This window comes from Muntiacus reevesi, chromosome 2 (assembly GCF_963930625.1).
Source record: "Muntiacus reevesi chromosome 2, mMunRee1.1, whole genome shotgun sequence".
In the NCBI taxonomy this organism is placed as follows: domain Eukaryota; kingdom Metazoa; phylum Chordata; class Mammalia; order Artiodactyla; family Cervidae; genus Muntiacus; species Muntiacus reevesi.
The window spans coordinates 224,329,232-224,345,459 of NC_089250.1; the positions used below are offsets into that span (position 1 = coordinate 224,329,232).

At 42.9% G+C, this 16,228-nt stretch overlaps 1 protein-coding gene across 1 annotated transcript in view; it reads left to right on the forward strand.

The window, feature by feature from the left end:
* The window catches only part of USP10 (ubiquitin specific peptidase 10), a 64,805-nt gene that overhangs the window by 20,161 nt on the left and 28,416 nt on the right, over positions 1-16,228 (forward strand). The window contains exons 2-3 of the mRNA XM_065925121.1: positions 11,313-11,381; positions 15,757-15,817. Coding sequence (XP_065781193.1) covers positions 11,313-11,381; positions 15,757-15,817 — 130 coding nt within the window. The remainder of the gene's footprint in view (positions 1-11,312; positions 11,382-15,756; positions 15,818-16,228) is intronic.

Consider the following 16,228-nt stretch of genomic DNA (forward strand, 5'->3'; position numbering starts at 1 on the left):
CGTCCTCCGGGTCCGTGCTTCGTTCAGGAGGTACTGTTTCCCGTGGCTGCGTCGGATCCTTGGAGAGCCAGCAGCGGGCCACGCAGGCGACTGGCAAACGCCTTTCCTTCTCCTCACCTCTCCTGGGCTGAGGCTGTCTTTGCTTTTCCTTTAGTAGGAATACTGGTATTTCCAGTTTGGCCTGTGCCTTTCGCAGGCTATACAGCCCTAGGCCCTAGAGGGCCTTCTGGAGTCTTCTGGCAACCCAGAGTGGCCACACCCTGGCGCTGGGCTGCAGTGACGTGTCTTGCTTCCATCCTAGCTGTGCCAAGGGCTTGCCCCTTTTCCTGATGTGAGTTTGCGCGTATATTTTTCATGTCCTCTATAGAAAGGATCAGAAAATAATCAGACAGGAACAGTAGGAGTTCTGAAGGCCTGAGCTGGGGCCAGTGGAAGGGAGGGGAAGTGGAGCTTTATTCTGGTTGAGAGGACCCCTCCACCCCCAGGCCCCTTCCCAGGGGGGACGGGGCAGCTCAGCACCCTGTGCTGTGTCCCAACCCCCGTGGCCTCCCCCCCCCCCCCCCACCACAGCTGGGAGCAGAGCATCTGTGGTTGCTTTCTTGTTCCTCCTCTTGACTTCACTATTCATTCAACTCTGGTGGGCCTGACTTAAACCTCAGGGATCTGCCTCACTTGACAGTGCCAACGTTTCTGTAGTGCTCTGTGGTCCAGCGAGGGCTCGCAGTGCCCGTTGCCTGGGTGCCTGGGCGTGCAGGGCCCCCACAGGCTTGGCAGGGATGGGGAAAGTGGGGTTGCACTTCCTCCCTCACCAGCCTCACTGTCGTGAGTTTCAGCTCTCGCTGCTCCCACGGGACAAATGAATGCATGTGGCCAGTGCCATTTTCTTCCCCACAAGATTGTAAATCCTGTGAAATCAGGCACTGACTCATTTTCATCTTGTATTTTTTAAACCAAAACTTACCATATTTTTCTTTAAAAACAGACTTTTAAAATATATTTATTCTCCAGAGGAAGGAAAATGTTTCACACATGTATAAGAAGAGGGTAGGTAAAAATTTTCTTAACAGCTGAGTGTTTTCAGTTTTAGTTTAAAAACAACCCCAGCAAGCTCTTTATTTGGAAAAATTTTAAATTTATAAAAATTGCAGAAGTATAAAGGGCCCCCATTTGATTTTTTATTCATATTGACTGGTTAGGGTTGAACCTCACTTAATCATCGGGGTGTGTTTAATTTCTCTCCCTCTTTACACAGATACCTGTACAAACTCACAAACACATGAAAATACAGACACCTTTTCTCTTACCCTTTGAGGTTTGAGGGTGGGTTACATGCACTGGGACCCTTTAGCCTTCTTGTCTGCTTGAATGTATATTTCCCATGAATATTCTCTTAAAGTAACCACAGTTGGACAGCTATCACTTCCATGTGTTGACATGGACGCGGTATCTTTTCCTAACCCACTGTTCGTATTCTGGATTTGTTAGTTGACCCTATGTTCTCCTTTTATATCATTTCCCCTCCAGGGGAGGATATGGCATAGGGTCAGATGTTGCATTTAGTTGCCCTGTCTCTTTAGCTTCCTGTCATCTGGAACTTTTCCACAGCCTTTTGTGACATTGAGTTTTTGGAAGAGCACAATCCTGCCCCTGCTTTTTGGTAACATTCTTCATTTTGCCAGGCATCTAAAACAGTTTGTGATTGAAAATTGGGAAGACTTTTGGGGGTGGTGAGACTGGAACAATTGCACAATTGCACTCATCTCACACGCTAGTAAATTAATGCTCAAAATTCTCCAAGCCAGGCTTCAGCAATACGTGAACCGTGAACTTTCAGATGTTCAAGCTGGTTTTAGAAAAGGCAGAGGAACCAGAGATCAAATTGCCAGCATCCGCTGGATCATCGAAAAAGCAAGAGAGTTCCAGAAAAACATCTATTTCTGCTTTATTGACTACGCCAAAGCCTTTGACTGTGTGGATCACAATAAACTATGGAAAATTCTGAAAGAGATGGGAATACCAGACCACCTGACCCACCTCTTGAGAAACCTATATGCAGGTCAGGAAGCAACAGTTAGAACTGGACATGGACCAACAGACTGGTTCCAAACAGGAAAAGGAGTATGTCAAGGCTGTATATTGTCACCCTGCTTATTTAACTTATATGCAGAGTACATCATGAGAAACGCTGGACTGGAAGAAGCACAAGCTGGAATGAAGAATGCCGGGAGAAATATCAATAACCTCAGATATGCAGATGACACCACCCTTATGGCAGAAAGTGAAGAGGAACTAAAAAGCCTCTTGATGAAAGTGAAAGAGGAGAGTAAAAAAATTGGCTTAAAGCTCAACATTCAGAAAACTAAGATCATGGCATCTGGTCCCATCACTTCATGGGAAATAGATGGGGAAACAGTGGAAGCAGTGTCAGACTTTATTTTTTTGGGCTCCAAAATCACTGCAGATGGTGATTGCAGCCATGAAATAAAAAGACGCTTACTCCTTGGAAGGAAAGTTATGACCAACCTAGACAGTATATTAAAAAGCAGAGACATTATTTTGCCAACAAAGGTCCATCTAGTCAAGGCTCTGGTTTTTCCAGTGGTCGTGTATGGATGTGAGAGTTGAACTGTGAAGAAAGCTGAGCGCCGAAAAATTAATGCTTTTGAGCTGTGGTGTTGGAGAAGACTCTTGCGAGTCCCTTGGACTGCAAGGAGATCCAACCAATCCATCCTAAAGGAGATCAGTCCTGGGTGTTCATTGGAAGGACTGATTTTGAAGCTGAAACTCCAATACTTTGGCCACCTCATGCAAATAATTGACTTATTGGAAAAGACCCTGATGCTGGGAGGGATTGGGGGCAGGAGGAGAAGGGGACGACAGAGGATGAGATGGCTGGATGGCATCATTGACTGGATGGGCATGAGTTTGAGTAAACTCCGGGAGTTGGTGATGGACAGGGAGGCCTGGCGTGCTGCGATTCATAGGGTCGCAAAGAGTCGGACACGACTGAGAGATTGAACTGAACTGAGACTGGAACATTTTAATGGAAGTTGGCTGCCCTGAATTTCTGTGATAAATTCTTTGGTGTCCCAAGACTTGTGATGCTTCAGCTTTTAGTCAGATACGGTTTTAGTTAAACAATTGTCACTAAAATTCAGGGCAGTGTAATTTATGTCTGCTCACTGGGGTTTGCAGTTGAATAAATACTTGGGTTTTTCTATGCTTTTGTAGTTTTAACTTCATAATTTAACTTTTCTTCCTAATTTTTTTAAGCTAAATTCTACTTTACAGCGATACTTCTATTTGGCTTTTTGGAACAGTGTGGATAAAAAACACTTCTTCATAGTGATGCTTCCTGTGATTATTTGTAACTGATGTAGATGATTTTGAAAAACACTGAAATGATAGCCTCCAAATTTATGTGGGATAGTATATTTTATTATATTACTTCTCTTCGGTGTTTGAGTGGTTACAAAAGAGACATTAGTTTCTTTGCCCATGAAAATACATGTTTTTTCACATGTATTGTGATGGCAGGAAATTGTCTTTTATTTGAAGTCTCCCTTACTTGATACTTGAGTGACTTTGTGCAACTCAGATTGAGACTTGGCGCTAGTCTCTTAGCAGCCCCTTCTGTAAGCTCAGTCTCAAAACTGACATGACTGTTCTTTAGATTGTTGCAAGTGTTACTTACTTTCAAAAACTCATGCATTTTAAGGATTGAAAATAGATGCGATTAGGGCAGAGAATGTGATTCATGTGCATTTTTATGGAGCTGTTTATTGATATATATGAGCTGGTGTTAAGAGAATTATGTTAAAAGTTCAGAGCAGCTCTGGCTAGCCATTTGTCAGGTGTTAAATGATACTTTAGCATTGCATAGTTGATAGTTAGCAGTTGCTTATGGTGTCATTTTTGGATTAAATGTTTTCATCAAGTCCTAATCTGTTGTCAAGGAGATCATGAAACATAGGTGCAAACACAGCTTCTGGAAAATGGGTATATGATAGTTGTAGAGTGATTTGATAACATTGACTTTACAGTTAATCTTTTGAATAAAGTATTTTTGCATGGTTCAGAACTAAGAACTCTGAAAAGATATATCCTAAAACATCTCACTCTCCATTCCACAACCTCCACTGACTTTCCCTCCTTCCAATATCTGTTGCTTTTTAGAAATCAGTTTTTGGCTGTGCTGGGTCTTTGTTGCTGTGTGAGGACTTTTCTCTAGTTGCAGCAAGCAGACTCTAGAGTGCTGGCTCAGTATTTGTGATGTCTGGGCTTAGATGCTTCTTGGCATGTGGAATCTGCCTGGGCCAGGGATTGGACTTGTGTCCCCTGCATTGGTGGGTGGACTTCTCACCACCAAGCCACCAGGTTAGTCCTGATATTGATCTGTCTATGGTGGTTTAGTCATGAAATCATATCTGACTCTGCGACCCCATGAACTGTAGCCTGCCAGGCTCCTCTGTCCATGAAATTTTTCTGACAAGAACATTTACTTCTCCAGGGGATCTTCCTGATCCAGGGATTGAACCGGAGTCTCCTGCATCACTGATGAATTCTTTACCACCGAGCCACCAGGGAAGCCCCTACCTTTATGCAAATACAAATCAGTGTTTCTATTTTCCTGCCTCCCCCCCCGCCCCCCCCCCTTTTTTTAACCCAAAGAATGTTTTCTTAATTTAACAGTGTTGGAGATTTCTCCCTGTACATGCTCCTTCCATTTGGAAGGCTGCACCAGGAGCTTTTAGTCTCTAGTGGAGGTGCAGAGTTCTAACCCTGGACTGCCAGGGAGTCTTCCTACCCTTCCTGGCGCCCTCACCAGTGAGGTTTGTGATCACGCTAACGGTGTGGATCTGTGGAGAGATTATTGACATGAAGTTGTAATGAGAAGGCAAACTTAAAATCTGTAGCAGATTTTTTCAAATAATACTTTAAAAACAAAGAATTGAGTAAAATCGAAAATAATAGGAGAAAAAGTCTTTCCCTGGAGCCTGAGCATTTACTTGCCTTCTGCGATGGCCCACACTCTGTGGAGTGTGCTTCTCTCTGCATCTGAATAAATCTACTTCTTACCTATCACTTTGTCTCTATGAATTCTTTCTGTGATGAGACATCAAGAACATGAGCTTCATTAGATCCTGAAACCAGCTAGACCATCCCCGCTTGTCATCAACACTGTTGCAGACGTCTTCCTGGTGTTCCTTTGCGACAACTTTTGGGCATTAACAACCGGTTGGGAAACTCCCTTGGGAGGGATAGAATCTGAAATCAAGGACGTGTGCTCATCCTCTCCTGTGAGAAATCCAAAATTGCAACTCGCTGCTGAACAGCCATCAACAGGAGAATATTATATCCCACCAAAAAAAGATACCCCACGTCCAAGGGCAAAGGAGAAGCCCTGGCAAGACGGTAGGAGGGGCGAAATCGTGTTTAGAATCAAACTCCATACCCGCCAGAGACGCTCGGAGGGCCCAAACAAAACCTTGTGCGCTCCAGGAGACCCCACAGAGACTGAGCCAGACCTGCCTTTGAGTGTTTGAGTGTCTCCTGAGGAGGTATGGGTCAGCGGTGGCCTGCTGCAGGGGGAGGGGCTCTGGTGCGGCAGTCCTGGGTGTGGCATAAGCCCTCTTGGAGGAGGTTGCCATTAACCCTACCTTAGAGCCCTTGAGCAGACGACCCACCGACTGCAGAACAGTTATACCAAATAAATTCTCATACTGTTAAGAAGTTCTGGGACCCACAACAGATTTCCCAACCTGGGGATTTGGCAAAGGGATTGAGAGCCCCCAGGGAATTTGACTTTGGAGGCCAGTGGGATTTGACTACAGAACTTAGGACAGGACTGGGAAACAGACTCTTGAAGGGCACAGACAAAACCTTGTGTGCAGCAGGGCCCAGGAGAAAGGAGCAGTGACCCCATAAGAAACTGACCCAGACTTGCCTGTGAGTATCCAGCAGTCTCCAAAGGTGATGTGTTGGTTGGGGACAAACAACAGGAAGGGAACACAGCCGCCGCCCCCCCCCCCCCCCGGCCCCCCATCAACACAAAATTGTATTAAAGATTTACTGAGCATGGCCCCGCCCATCAGAACAAGACCCAGTTTCCCCCACAGTTAGTCTCTCCTCCCATCAGGAAGTTTCCATAAACCTCTTATCCTTTACCCTCAGAGGGCAGACAGAATGAAAGCTACAATCACAGAAAACTAACCAAACATCACATGGACCACAGCCTTGTCTAACTCTATGAAACTATGAGCCATGCTGTGTAGTGCCTCCCAAAATGGATGGATCATGGTGGACAGTTCTGATAAAACATGGTCCACTGGGGAAGGGAATGGCAAACCACTTCAGGATTCTTGCCTTGAGAACCCCATGAACAGTATGAAAAGGCAAAATGATATGACACTGAAAGATGTCTCCAGATCGGTAAGATGCCCAATATGCTACTAGAGAATAGTGGAGAAATAACACCAGAAAGAATGAAGAGACAGAGCCAAATTGAAAACAGTGCCCTATTGTGGATGTGACTGGTGATGGAAATGAAGTCCTATAATGTGAAGAACAATGTTGCATAGGAATCTGGAATGTTAGATATATGAATCAAGGTAAATTGGAAGTGGTCAAACAGGAGATGGCAAGAGTGAACATTAACATTTTAGGAATCAGAGAACTAAAATGGACTGGAATGGGCAAATTCAACTCAGATGACCATGTCTACTACTGTGTGCAGTAATCCCTTAGAAGAAAGGGAGTAGCCATTATAATCAACAAGAGGGTCCGAAATGCAGTCAGTACTTGGGCACAATCTCAAAAATGGCAGAATGATCTCTCTTTGTTTCCAAGGCAAACCATTCAATATCACAGTAATCCAAGTAATCCCCAATAATGCTGAAGAAGCTGAAGTTGAATGGTTCTGTGAAGACCTACAAGACCTCCTAGAACTGACACTCAAAAAAGATGTCCTTTTCATTGTAGGGGACTGGAATGCCAAAGTAGGAGTCAAGAGATACCTGAAGTAACAGGCAAATTTGACCTTGGAGTACAAAATGAAGCAGGGCAAAAGGCTAACAGAGAGCCACAATCACAGAAAACTAACCAAACATCACATGGACCACAGCCTTGTCTAACTCTATGAAACTATGAGCCGTGCCCCGTGCCGTGTGGGGCCACCCAAGATGGATGGATCATGGTGGAGAGTTCTGTTAAAACATGGTCCACTGGAGAAGGGAATGGAAAACCACTTCAGTATTCTTGCCTTGAGAACCCCATGAACAGTATGAAAAGGCAAAAAGATATGACACTGAAAGATACACATGGACATCATCAGATGGTCAATACCAAAATCATATTGATTATATTCTTTGCAGCCAAAGATGTAGACGCTCTATACAGTCAGCAAAAACAAGACCGGGAGCTGACTGTGGCTCAGATCATGAACTCCTTATTGCAAAATTCAGAATTAAATTGAAGAAAGTAGGGAAAACTGCTAGACCATTCAGGTATGACCTAAGTCAAATCCCTTACCATTATACAGGAAGTGACAAATAGATTCAAGGGATTAGACATGATAGACAGAGTGCCTGAAGAACTATGGACGCTTTGTGAAACTGTACAGGAGGCAGTGATCAAGACCATCCCCAAGAAAAGAAATGCAGAAAGGCAAAATGGCTGTCTGAGGAGGCCTTACAAATAGCTGTGAAAAGAAGAGACGCGAAAGGCAAAGGAGAAAAGGAAACATATACCCATTTGAATGCAGAGTTCCAAAGAATAGCAAGGAGAGATAAGAAAGCCTTCCTCAGTGATCAGTGCAAAGAAATAGAGGGAAGCAATAGAATGGGAAAGACTGGAGAACTCATTAAAAAAATGAATGATAGCAAGGGAACATTTCAGGAAAGATGGGCACAATAAAGGACAGAAATGGTATGGACCTAACAGAAGCAGAAAGTGTTAAGAGGAGGGGGTAAGAACACACAGAAGAACTATACAAAAAAGATCTTCATGACCCAGATAACCATGATGGTGTGATCACTCACCTAGAGCCAGACATCCTGGAATGTGAAGTCAAGTGGGCCTTAGGAAGCATCACTACAAAACTCGTGGAGATTGTAATGGAATTCCAGTTGAGCTATTTCAAATCCTAAAAGATGATGCTGTGAAAGTGCTGCACTCAATATGCCAGCAAATTTGGAAAACTCATCAGTGGCTACAGGACTGGAAAAGGTCAGTTTTCATTCCAATCCCAAAGAAAGGCAATCCCAAAGAATGCTCAAACTACTGCACAATTGTACTCATCTCACATGCTAGCAAAGTAATGCTCACAATTCTCCAAGCCAGGCTTCAACATTATGTGAACCGTGAACTTCCAGATGTTCAAGCTGGTTTTAGAAAAGGCAGAGGAACCAGAGATCAAATTGCCAACATCTTCTGGACCATTGAAAAAGCAAGAGAGTTCCAGAAAAACATCTCCCTCTGCTTTATTGACTACACCAAAGTCTTTGACTGTGTGGATCACAACAAACTGTGGAAAATTTTGAAAGAGATGGGAATACCAGACCACCTTAACTGCCTCCTGAGAAATCTGTATGCAGGTCAAGAAGCAACAGTTAGAACTGGACATGGACCAACAAATTGGTTCCAAATAGGGAAAGGAGTATGTCAGGGTTGTATATTGTCACCCTGCTTGTTTAACTGACATGCAGAGTACATCATGCGAAATGCCAGGCTGGATGAAGCACAAGTTGGATCAAGATTGCTGGGAGAAATATCAATAACCTCAGATATGCAGATGACACCACCTTTATGGCAGAAAGCGAAGAAAAACTAAAGCCGCTTGAGAGTGAAAAAGTTGGCTTAAAACTCAACATTCAGAAAACTAAGATCATGCCATCTGGTCCCATCACTTCATGGCAAATAGATGGGGAAACAGTGGGAACAGTGAGAGACATTATTTCCTTGGGCTCCAAAATCACTGCAGATGGAGACTGCAGCCATGAAATTAAAAGACACTTGCTCCTTGGAAGAAAAGCTATGACCAAACTGATAGCATTTTAAAAAGCAGAGACATTACTTTGCCAACAAAGGTCCGTCTAGTCAAAGCTGTGGTTCTTCCAGTAGTCATGTATGGTTGTGAGAGTTGGACTATAAAGAAAGCTGAGTGCTGAAGTATTGATTCTTTTGACCTGTGGTGTTGGAGAAGACTCTTGGGAATCCCTTGAACTGCAAGGAGATCCAACCAGTCCATCCTAAAGGAAATCAATCCTGAATATTCATTGGAAGGACTGATGTTGAAGCTGAAACTCCAATACTTTGGCCACCTGATGGGAAGAAATGACTCATTGGAAAAGACCCTGATACTGAGAAAGGTTGAAGATGGGAAGAGAAGGGGATGACAGAGGATGAGATGGTTAGATAGCATCACGGACTCGATTGACATGAGTTTGAGCAAGCTCTGGGAGTTGGTGATTGACGGGGAAGCCTGGCGTGCTTGGGTTGCAAAGAGTCAGATGTGACTGAGCAACTGAACTGAAGCATTCTGATGGTTGACCATGAGGTTTGTTCCTGCAGACTGGTAGAAGGCTTGCTGGGTCATGGTTCCTCCCCTTCCTCTTCATTGACATGATTTTATTGAATCATTTGAAATTTTAGTTCTCTTACTGGATTGACCAATTTCTGTTTTTTTAAAAAGACTTTAGATTGTATGGAAACTCAAATAAGAAAGTGTACATAGAAGTGTGATTTCAATGAGTATTTCATTTATTTTTATCTTTCCAAGAGAAATCCAGCCTGAAGAGAAAAGCTTAGCAATTCTGTAAGAACATTCACTTCTTATCCTAATGTGTCTTCCCCACATTGTGAATTAAATAGCCGCTCAGAAGGTAGAGTGGATCTCTTTTACGTGGACAACATTCCTGTTGTTGGTATTAAATAAAGCAGCATGAGTCTTCCTTCATGTTTGCGTTGGGCTTCACGTCTACAGTATCGATCATCTTTTGGATCCTGCTTGTTTGTTACTGCTTTTGTATCCCTTGAATGCATTTTCTGGAATTCTTAAGCAGCCCACCTCCACCCATCCCAAGTGTGTATGAGAGTCAGAATTATTTTGCCTTTTGCACTTGAGTAGTAAACTATAGAATAGAATTCTATGAAAAAAAATACTTTTTTTCTTGGAACTTTTGTATCATTGCTGTCTTACAGCATTGATCTTGGTTCTTTAAGATCTTCTGTTGAGTTTGTAAATTTAGTAATTTAAATTTAATAATCCTTTGATTTCTTTGAATACTTCCTTGTTCTCGCTTCCTTTTTTTCCTTGACAGTCTGCTTATTTTACCTGTTAGAATTTCTTTCATGATACAGATTAGAATTTTAACTTCTTTTCTGTTTCCTATGTTTTGTTTACACAGATTCATTTTCCCCTGTTTTAATAGTAACCCTCTTTATTGCTGTTTATTGCCCCCTCTCATGTCTTTTGATTTTTTGTTGTCCATTCATATTCAAGAACTGAAATCATTAATTTTTGGTGGATGTGTTTCCTAGGCACATGGGAAGTTTACTATTTCTCTAACAGGCTTTACCTGTGAAGCTCTGCCCCGCGCCCCCTGCAAAGTTCCCTTGTTCCTTTTTGTAATGATTCCTTCCTCCGACCTTGAAGCCACGGATCTATTTTCTGTCCTTAGCTTGTGGCCTTGTAAGTCTGATGCTTCACTTAGTGTGATGCTTTAGAGAGTCATTGATTAGTAGTTCATAATGTTCATGTATCATGTCAACCTCTTGATATAGATTTGGCTTCTTTTCAGTTTCTGGTGGTTATGAGTACAGTTGCTGTAAACTTCAGCACACAGGGGTTTTTTTGTTTTTTTGTTTTTGTGTGTGTGTGTGTGTGTGTGTGTGTGTGGACATTGTTCTTCATTTCTCTTTGGTAAGTGCTTAGGAGTAGCTTGCTGGGTTGTGTGGTAAGTAAACTTTATAAGGAACTGCCAACCTTTTTTTTCCCCTGAGTTGCTATGCCTTTCTGCATCCCTAGTTGCTTCACATCCTTGCTGGTAGTTGGTATTGTCTGGAACATTTTCCCCCATCATAAGGCCCATCAATTTGATTTTCTTCCATAAAATTGTAAGGTTTTTATCTAGACTTAAAGATCTCTCTGCAGTGGGACTATAAAGGAGCACCCAACAGCATTGTCTGTTTACTGGAGAAAGGGTCTTGGGGGTTCTGGCTAATTATTTATAGGATTGATGTAACACTTTTTTCTGAAACTGTATGATTTGTGTATGTTATGGGATCTGTGATTCTTTTTTTTTTTTCCCCAGTATATTTTTGGAGATTTTAGCCCTGATGAATTCAATCAGTTCTTTGTGACTCCTCGCGCTTCAGTTGAGGTAAGACAAAATTTTGTTTTATTGAGTGCATGCATAGATTTAATTCATGATTATGTTTAGATCTGTTGTTGTTGTTGTTGTTTTATTTATGCCTTTTAATTAGGAATTCCAATGTACAGAAAAGTGTGGAGGCTAACATGAAAAAAATGACTGGACCCACCCATTGGATTTGACTACTGCTATACTTGTAAATAGCAAAACATTACAGAGACAGTTGAAGCTTCCGTTGTTTACTCTCATTCCCCTTATTCCCCAGAAATACTGAAACTCTGCCAAAAATGCACAGTATGTTTTGTTTTCTGGCTGTGATTTTCACCTCTTACTGTGCATGTACTGTGCACTGTTGATTGTTTTGTGTGGTTAAAAATGCCTCATCAGGGGCTTCCCCAGGGGCTCAGTAGTAAAGAATCTGCCTGCAATGCAGGAGATGTGGGTTTGATCCCTGGGTCAGGAAGATTCCCCTAGAGAAGGAAATGGCAATCCACTCTAGCATTCTTACCTGAGAAATCCCATGGACAGAGGAGCCTGGTGGGCTACAGCCCATGGGGTTGCAGAAGAGTCCTGACTTGAGACTAAGCAACAGCAACAAAGTGGTTTCATACTGTATTCATCATTTTGTAGTTCGTTTATTTTGAGCTAAATATTCTTTAGATTTGTTTGGACATTTTGTTCTTGTTCTTTGATTTTAATTGTTAAATTTTATTTTTTTGCCTGTTCCCTGTGAATCTTAGTTCCCTGAGCAGGGAATGAACTTGGGTGCCCACAGTAGTGAAAGCGCAGAGTCCTAACCACTGAATTGCCAGGAAATTCCCCATTAATTGTTAAATATTGAACTTACCTGTTTTCATGTTGAGGGGGACTATCTAGGTCTTCAGTTCTTCCATTATTATAGAAATGTGGCAGTAATCATATTTTGTTATGTCTCCTCATGCTCGTCTGTGGGTTTCTCCAAGAAATACTCCTAGGAATGGAATTTTGGTGCCCTGCAAGGAATAAGCATCTTCAGCGCGTCTGCTTTCTAAGTGGTTTTCACAGTCTGCATTCCCATCACTCGTGCATGAGAGTTTTTGTTGTTGTTCAGTCACTCAGTCACGTCATACTGTTTGCGACCCCATGGACTGCAGCACACCAGGCCTCCCTGTCCCTTACCATCTCCCGAAGTTTGCCCGAGTTCATGTCCATTGCATCGGTGATGCCATCCAGCCACTCATCCTCTGATGCCCTCTTCTCCTCCTGCCCTCGATCTTTCCCAGCATCAGGGACTTTTCCACTTTTCTATTGAGTCAGCTGTTTTCATCAGATGACCAAAATACTGGAGCTTCAACTTCAGCATCAGTCCTTCTAACCAGTATTCAGGATTGATTTTCCTTAAGATTGACTGGTTTGATCTCCTTGCTGTCCAAGGGACTTTCAGGATCCTCTCTTTTCCAGCACCACAGTTTGAAGGGATCAGTTCTTTGGTGTTCTGCCTTCTTTATGGTCCGGCTCTCACAATGCTGCATGACCTTAACTATATGGGATCCTTTAGATCCCATTAAAAAGGAAAATGTTTGAGAATTCCCAGTATGCTGTGCTCACATGTTCTGATTGTGTCCAGCTTTTTTTTTGACCCCATGGGCTGTAGCCTGCTAGGCTCCTCTGTCCATGAGATTTCCCAGGCAAGAACACTGGAGTGGGCTGCCTTTTCCCTCTCCAGGGAATCTTCTCAACCCAGGGATCGAACCCACGTCTCTTATGTAAGTCCCTTGTGTTGACACTTGGATTCTTTACCACTAGTGTCTCCTGGGAAGCCCCATTCTCAGTATAGACATACTTAAAATTTTTGTTAATCTGATGGAGTAAGTGGATTTTTGTTGTTTTAATTTACATCTCCCAGATTACAATCCATTTGAGCACCATTACATTACTTTCATATGTCCATTGGCAGTGTAGATTTCTGCTTCTGTTAATTACCTGTTCTATATCTTTTGTCCATATTTTTATCAAATGGCTTGTCTTTCTTATTGATTTATAGGGTTAATAATCTTTGGGAGTACATTTTAAAGTTTTAATGTCATGTATTTTTTTCCTCATAGTTTGTGGATTTTTTAAAAATACCTTTTAAGAAGTTTTTTCCTTCCCTGAGGTCATAAAGACATTTAAAAAGTTTTTAAAGTTTTTGTTTTCACTTTGGTATGTAATTAAACTTGAGATTGTGGTGTTGAGTGTGTGTGTGTATGGTATTGGTGGTGGGGATCTAACCTCTCATCCCATTGCAGTAGCAAAAAGATTTAAAAATATTACCTTCTTATTGAAGGTCCTGAGTATTGACCTCACAATATGGTAGCACTCTTTTCAGAGTAAGTTGGTTTGGTTTTGTATCTAATACAAATAAATTTCAGCTTTTTCTGTTGCTCAGTTTCCTTTGTGAGATTTTGTATTTTTGCTTAAAAAATTCTCTATTCTTATAAGTAACTATATAATTAAAGAGAGAACTTTGAACAATTCTTGAAGTTTTATTCTGCTGCATTTCTATTATACCCAGTTACCACAAAGTGGTATCTTAGAGGGTGATGGAGGTTTGCTGTCTTACAGGCACCATATGCAGTGTATAGAGTAAAAGAAAAAAAAAACAACACATGTTTTCTGTGCCTGAACTCATTCTGGCATTCAGTAATTCCCAGTTATGCACTTACTAGGTTAGCAAACCAAAGTAAGTGTTTTAAGCACACTGAACAGAAAACAGCAGTATGGCCCTGGGGCATGCCAGGGGCTCTGTTTTCAGATCCTGGCTCTCCTACTCCCTAGATTGTTTGTGAGTACAGTGTGATTTCAAAAAATAAGACTTTGAGTGCCTTACAACTTAGATTTTTATCACCAGGGGGCACCCTAGTGTCATCAGTGAAATAAAGGCTGTGTCTGGGAGTTTGCTGTCTTCTGTAACTGCAGAGGGACGTCATCTTGATTTGTGGCTTTCCCAGACACACTGTTTGGCTCCGTGTGTCCACGCCAGTGGTAAAGGCTGGGGTACCGGATGGGAGCATTGGAGTGGTGTGTGGAATGGTCTACAGGCTCAAGTGCAGCCCACCTGGGCACAAAGTGCTTTGCCATGATGAATGCTGGAATGCCCCTGTGTGGTGAAAATATGCACTACTCTCAAGTCCAGAAAGTGGTCAGCCCTGTTTGTTTTCTTGGGCTTCCCTGGTGGCTCAGACCATGAAGAATCTGCTGGCAGTGCAGGAGACCGGGGTTCGATCCCTTGGTCGGGAAGATCCCCTGGAGAAGCCCCATGGACAGAGGAGCCTAGCAGGCTACCGTCTATGGGGTCACTAAGAGTGGGACACGACTGAGTGACTAGCAGTTTTGTTTTTTTAGCTTCTTATTTGTCATTAATTCTCTCAGGAGAGTACTTGGAGGGATAAGCTTTTATCTCTGAGACTGTTGCATTGACTCACTGAGTCAATAGGAAGTCAGCTGAAGCAGTAGTTCTGAGACAGCTGTGGGCCTGAGCATCTCCTGGGGGCCTCTGAACATGCCGACCCTGGGGCCCCATCCCGGCGCCCAGGCTGTGGTACTGTTTGTGCTTTAGCGTGCAGGCTTTGAGAAGTGCTGTGGTAGAAGCCGTGTTAGGCTGTAATCCTTCTGTTCTTTTGCTCTGCTTTCAGATAGCAATTATCTGTCCACTTTCTTACCCCTTTCCATTCTAAACTTTCTCATTTCAAACATAGCCATTTGAAACATTCCAGCTCCTAAGTATTATGGAATAGCCAGGAGGGGCAAAAAATGGGCATATTCATGATACCTTCCTACATTTTACAGAGAGCCCAGGCACTGGCCATTTCGCTGTCTCTCTCGCAAACAAGGAGTGCAATTGCCAGCTGTCAATCCAGTTATTTAAGATATCCTGTCAAAAAGAGAGCTGTGATTCTCAGGCTTCTCTTTCCCAGCTGCTTTGTTCACTCTCCCCAGGCTTGGTTCCTGCCTGTGGCTGAGTGGACGTGTAGTGATGGTGAACAACGTGTGCAGATGGTCACTGGTCAGTGGACAAAGACAAGCGTTTATAGTATTTGATGTGCACTCTGCAACTCCTGTGAAACAGAGGGTGTGTCGTGAGCCCTTTGTAGCTGGTTGACATGACCATTGGAGCCCGTTTTTTATTTTTTACCTCATTTTCAGATCTGTTTAATAGCAATCAGTATTGGAAAGCATTCTGATGGTGTTTTAAAATGAAGATGTTTAATCTTACTGTCTCCCCATCTATGTTATTTTGTTAAAAATAGTGTTATGAGAAGTTGCATGGATAAATAGCCTTTTAATGAGGGTTGCTTTAATGAAATAGCATGTGTTGAACTTTAACAATTTGTTGAGTTAAACTCTTTTCCCCTTCCCTGGGCAGCTTCCTCCTTATGGCGGGACAGTTCTGTGTGGCGCACAGGCTGCTGGTGACCTCCCCGACGGTAAGCCCTGCCCTCTGCTCCCCAGCGCACGCGCTGTGGGTGCAGGCTTCCTTCTTTTCCTTTCCTGCTTGATGTTTTTGCTGTAAACTCTAGTAGCTTTAATCACCAAACCACTTTGGCTAATGAATTAAAGTTTATTCTGTGCTTCAGAGTGTCAGACTTCCAAGGTGAGTTTTGGAAATAATTGCTCATTTCTGTTTGTTTTGTAAGAATCCTCTGGCACAGGTGTACCCTTCACAGCCAAGGCTGTCTGTGCGGGTTCTGGAGTGGGCTCTCTGTTGAGTGCACCGGCTGTTGGGCCCAGAGCTGGCAAGTCTCTGAGTACGTACCTTCCACCTGGCTCAGTGGCAGCTCGTTTCTCTTGTCCTGAGTTTGCGGCTATGTCCACGCCTGTCATCAAGGCTCTTGGGA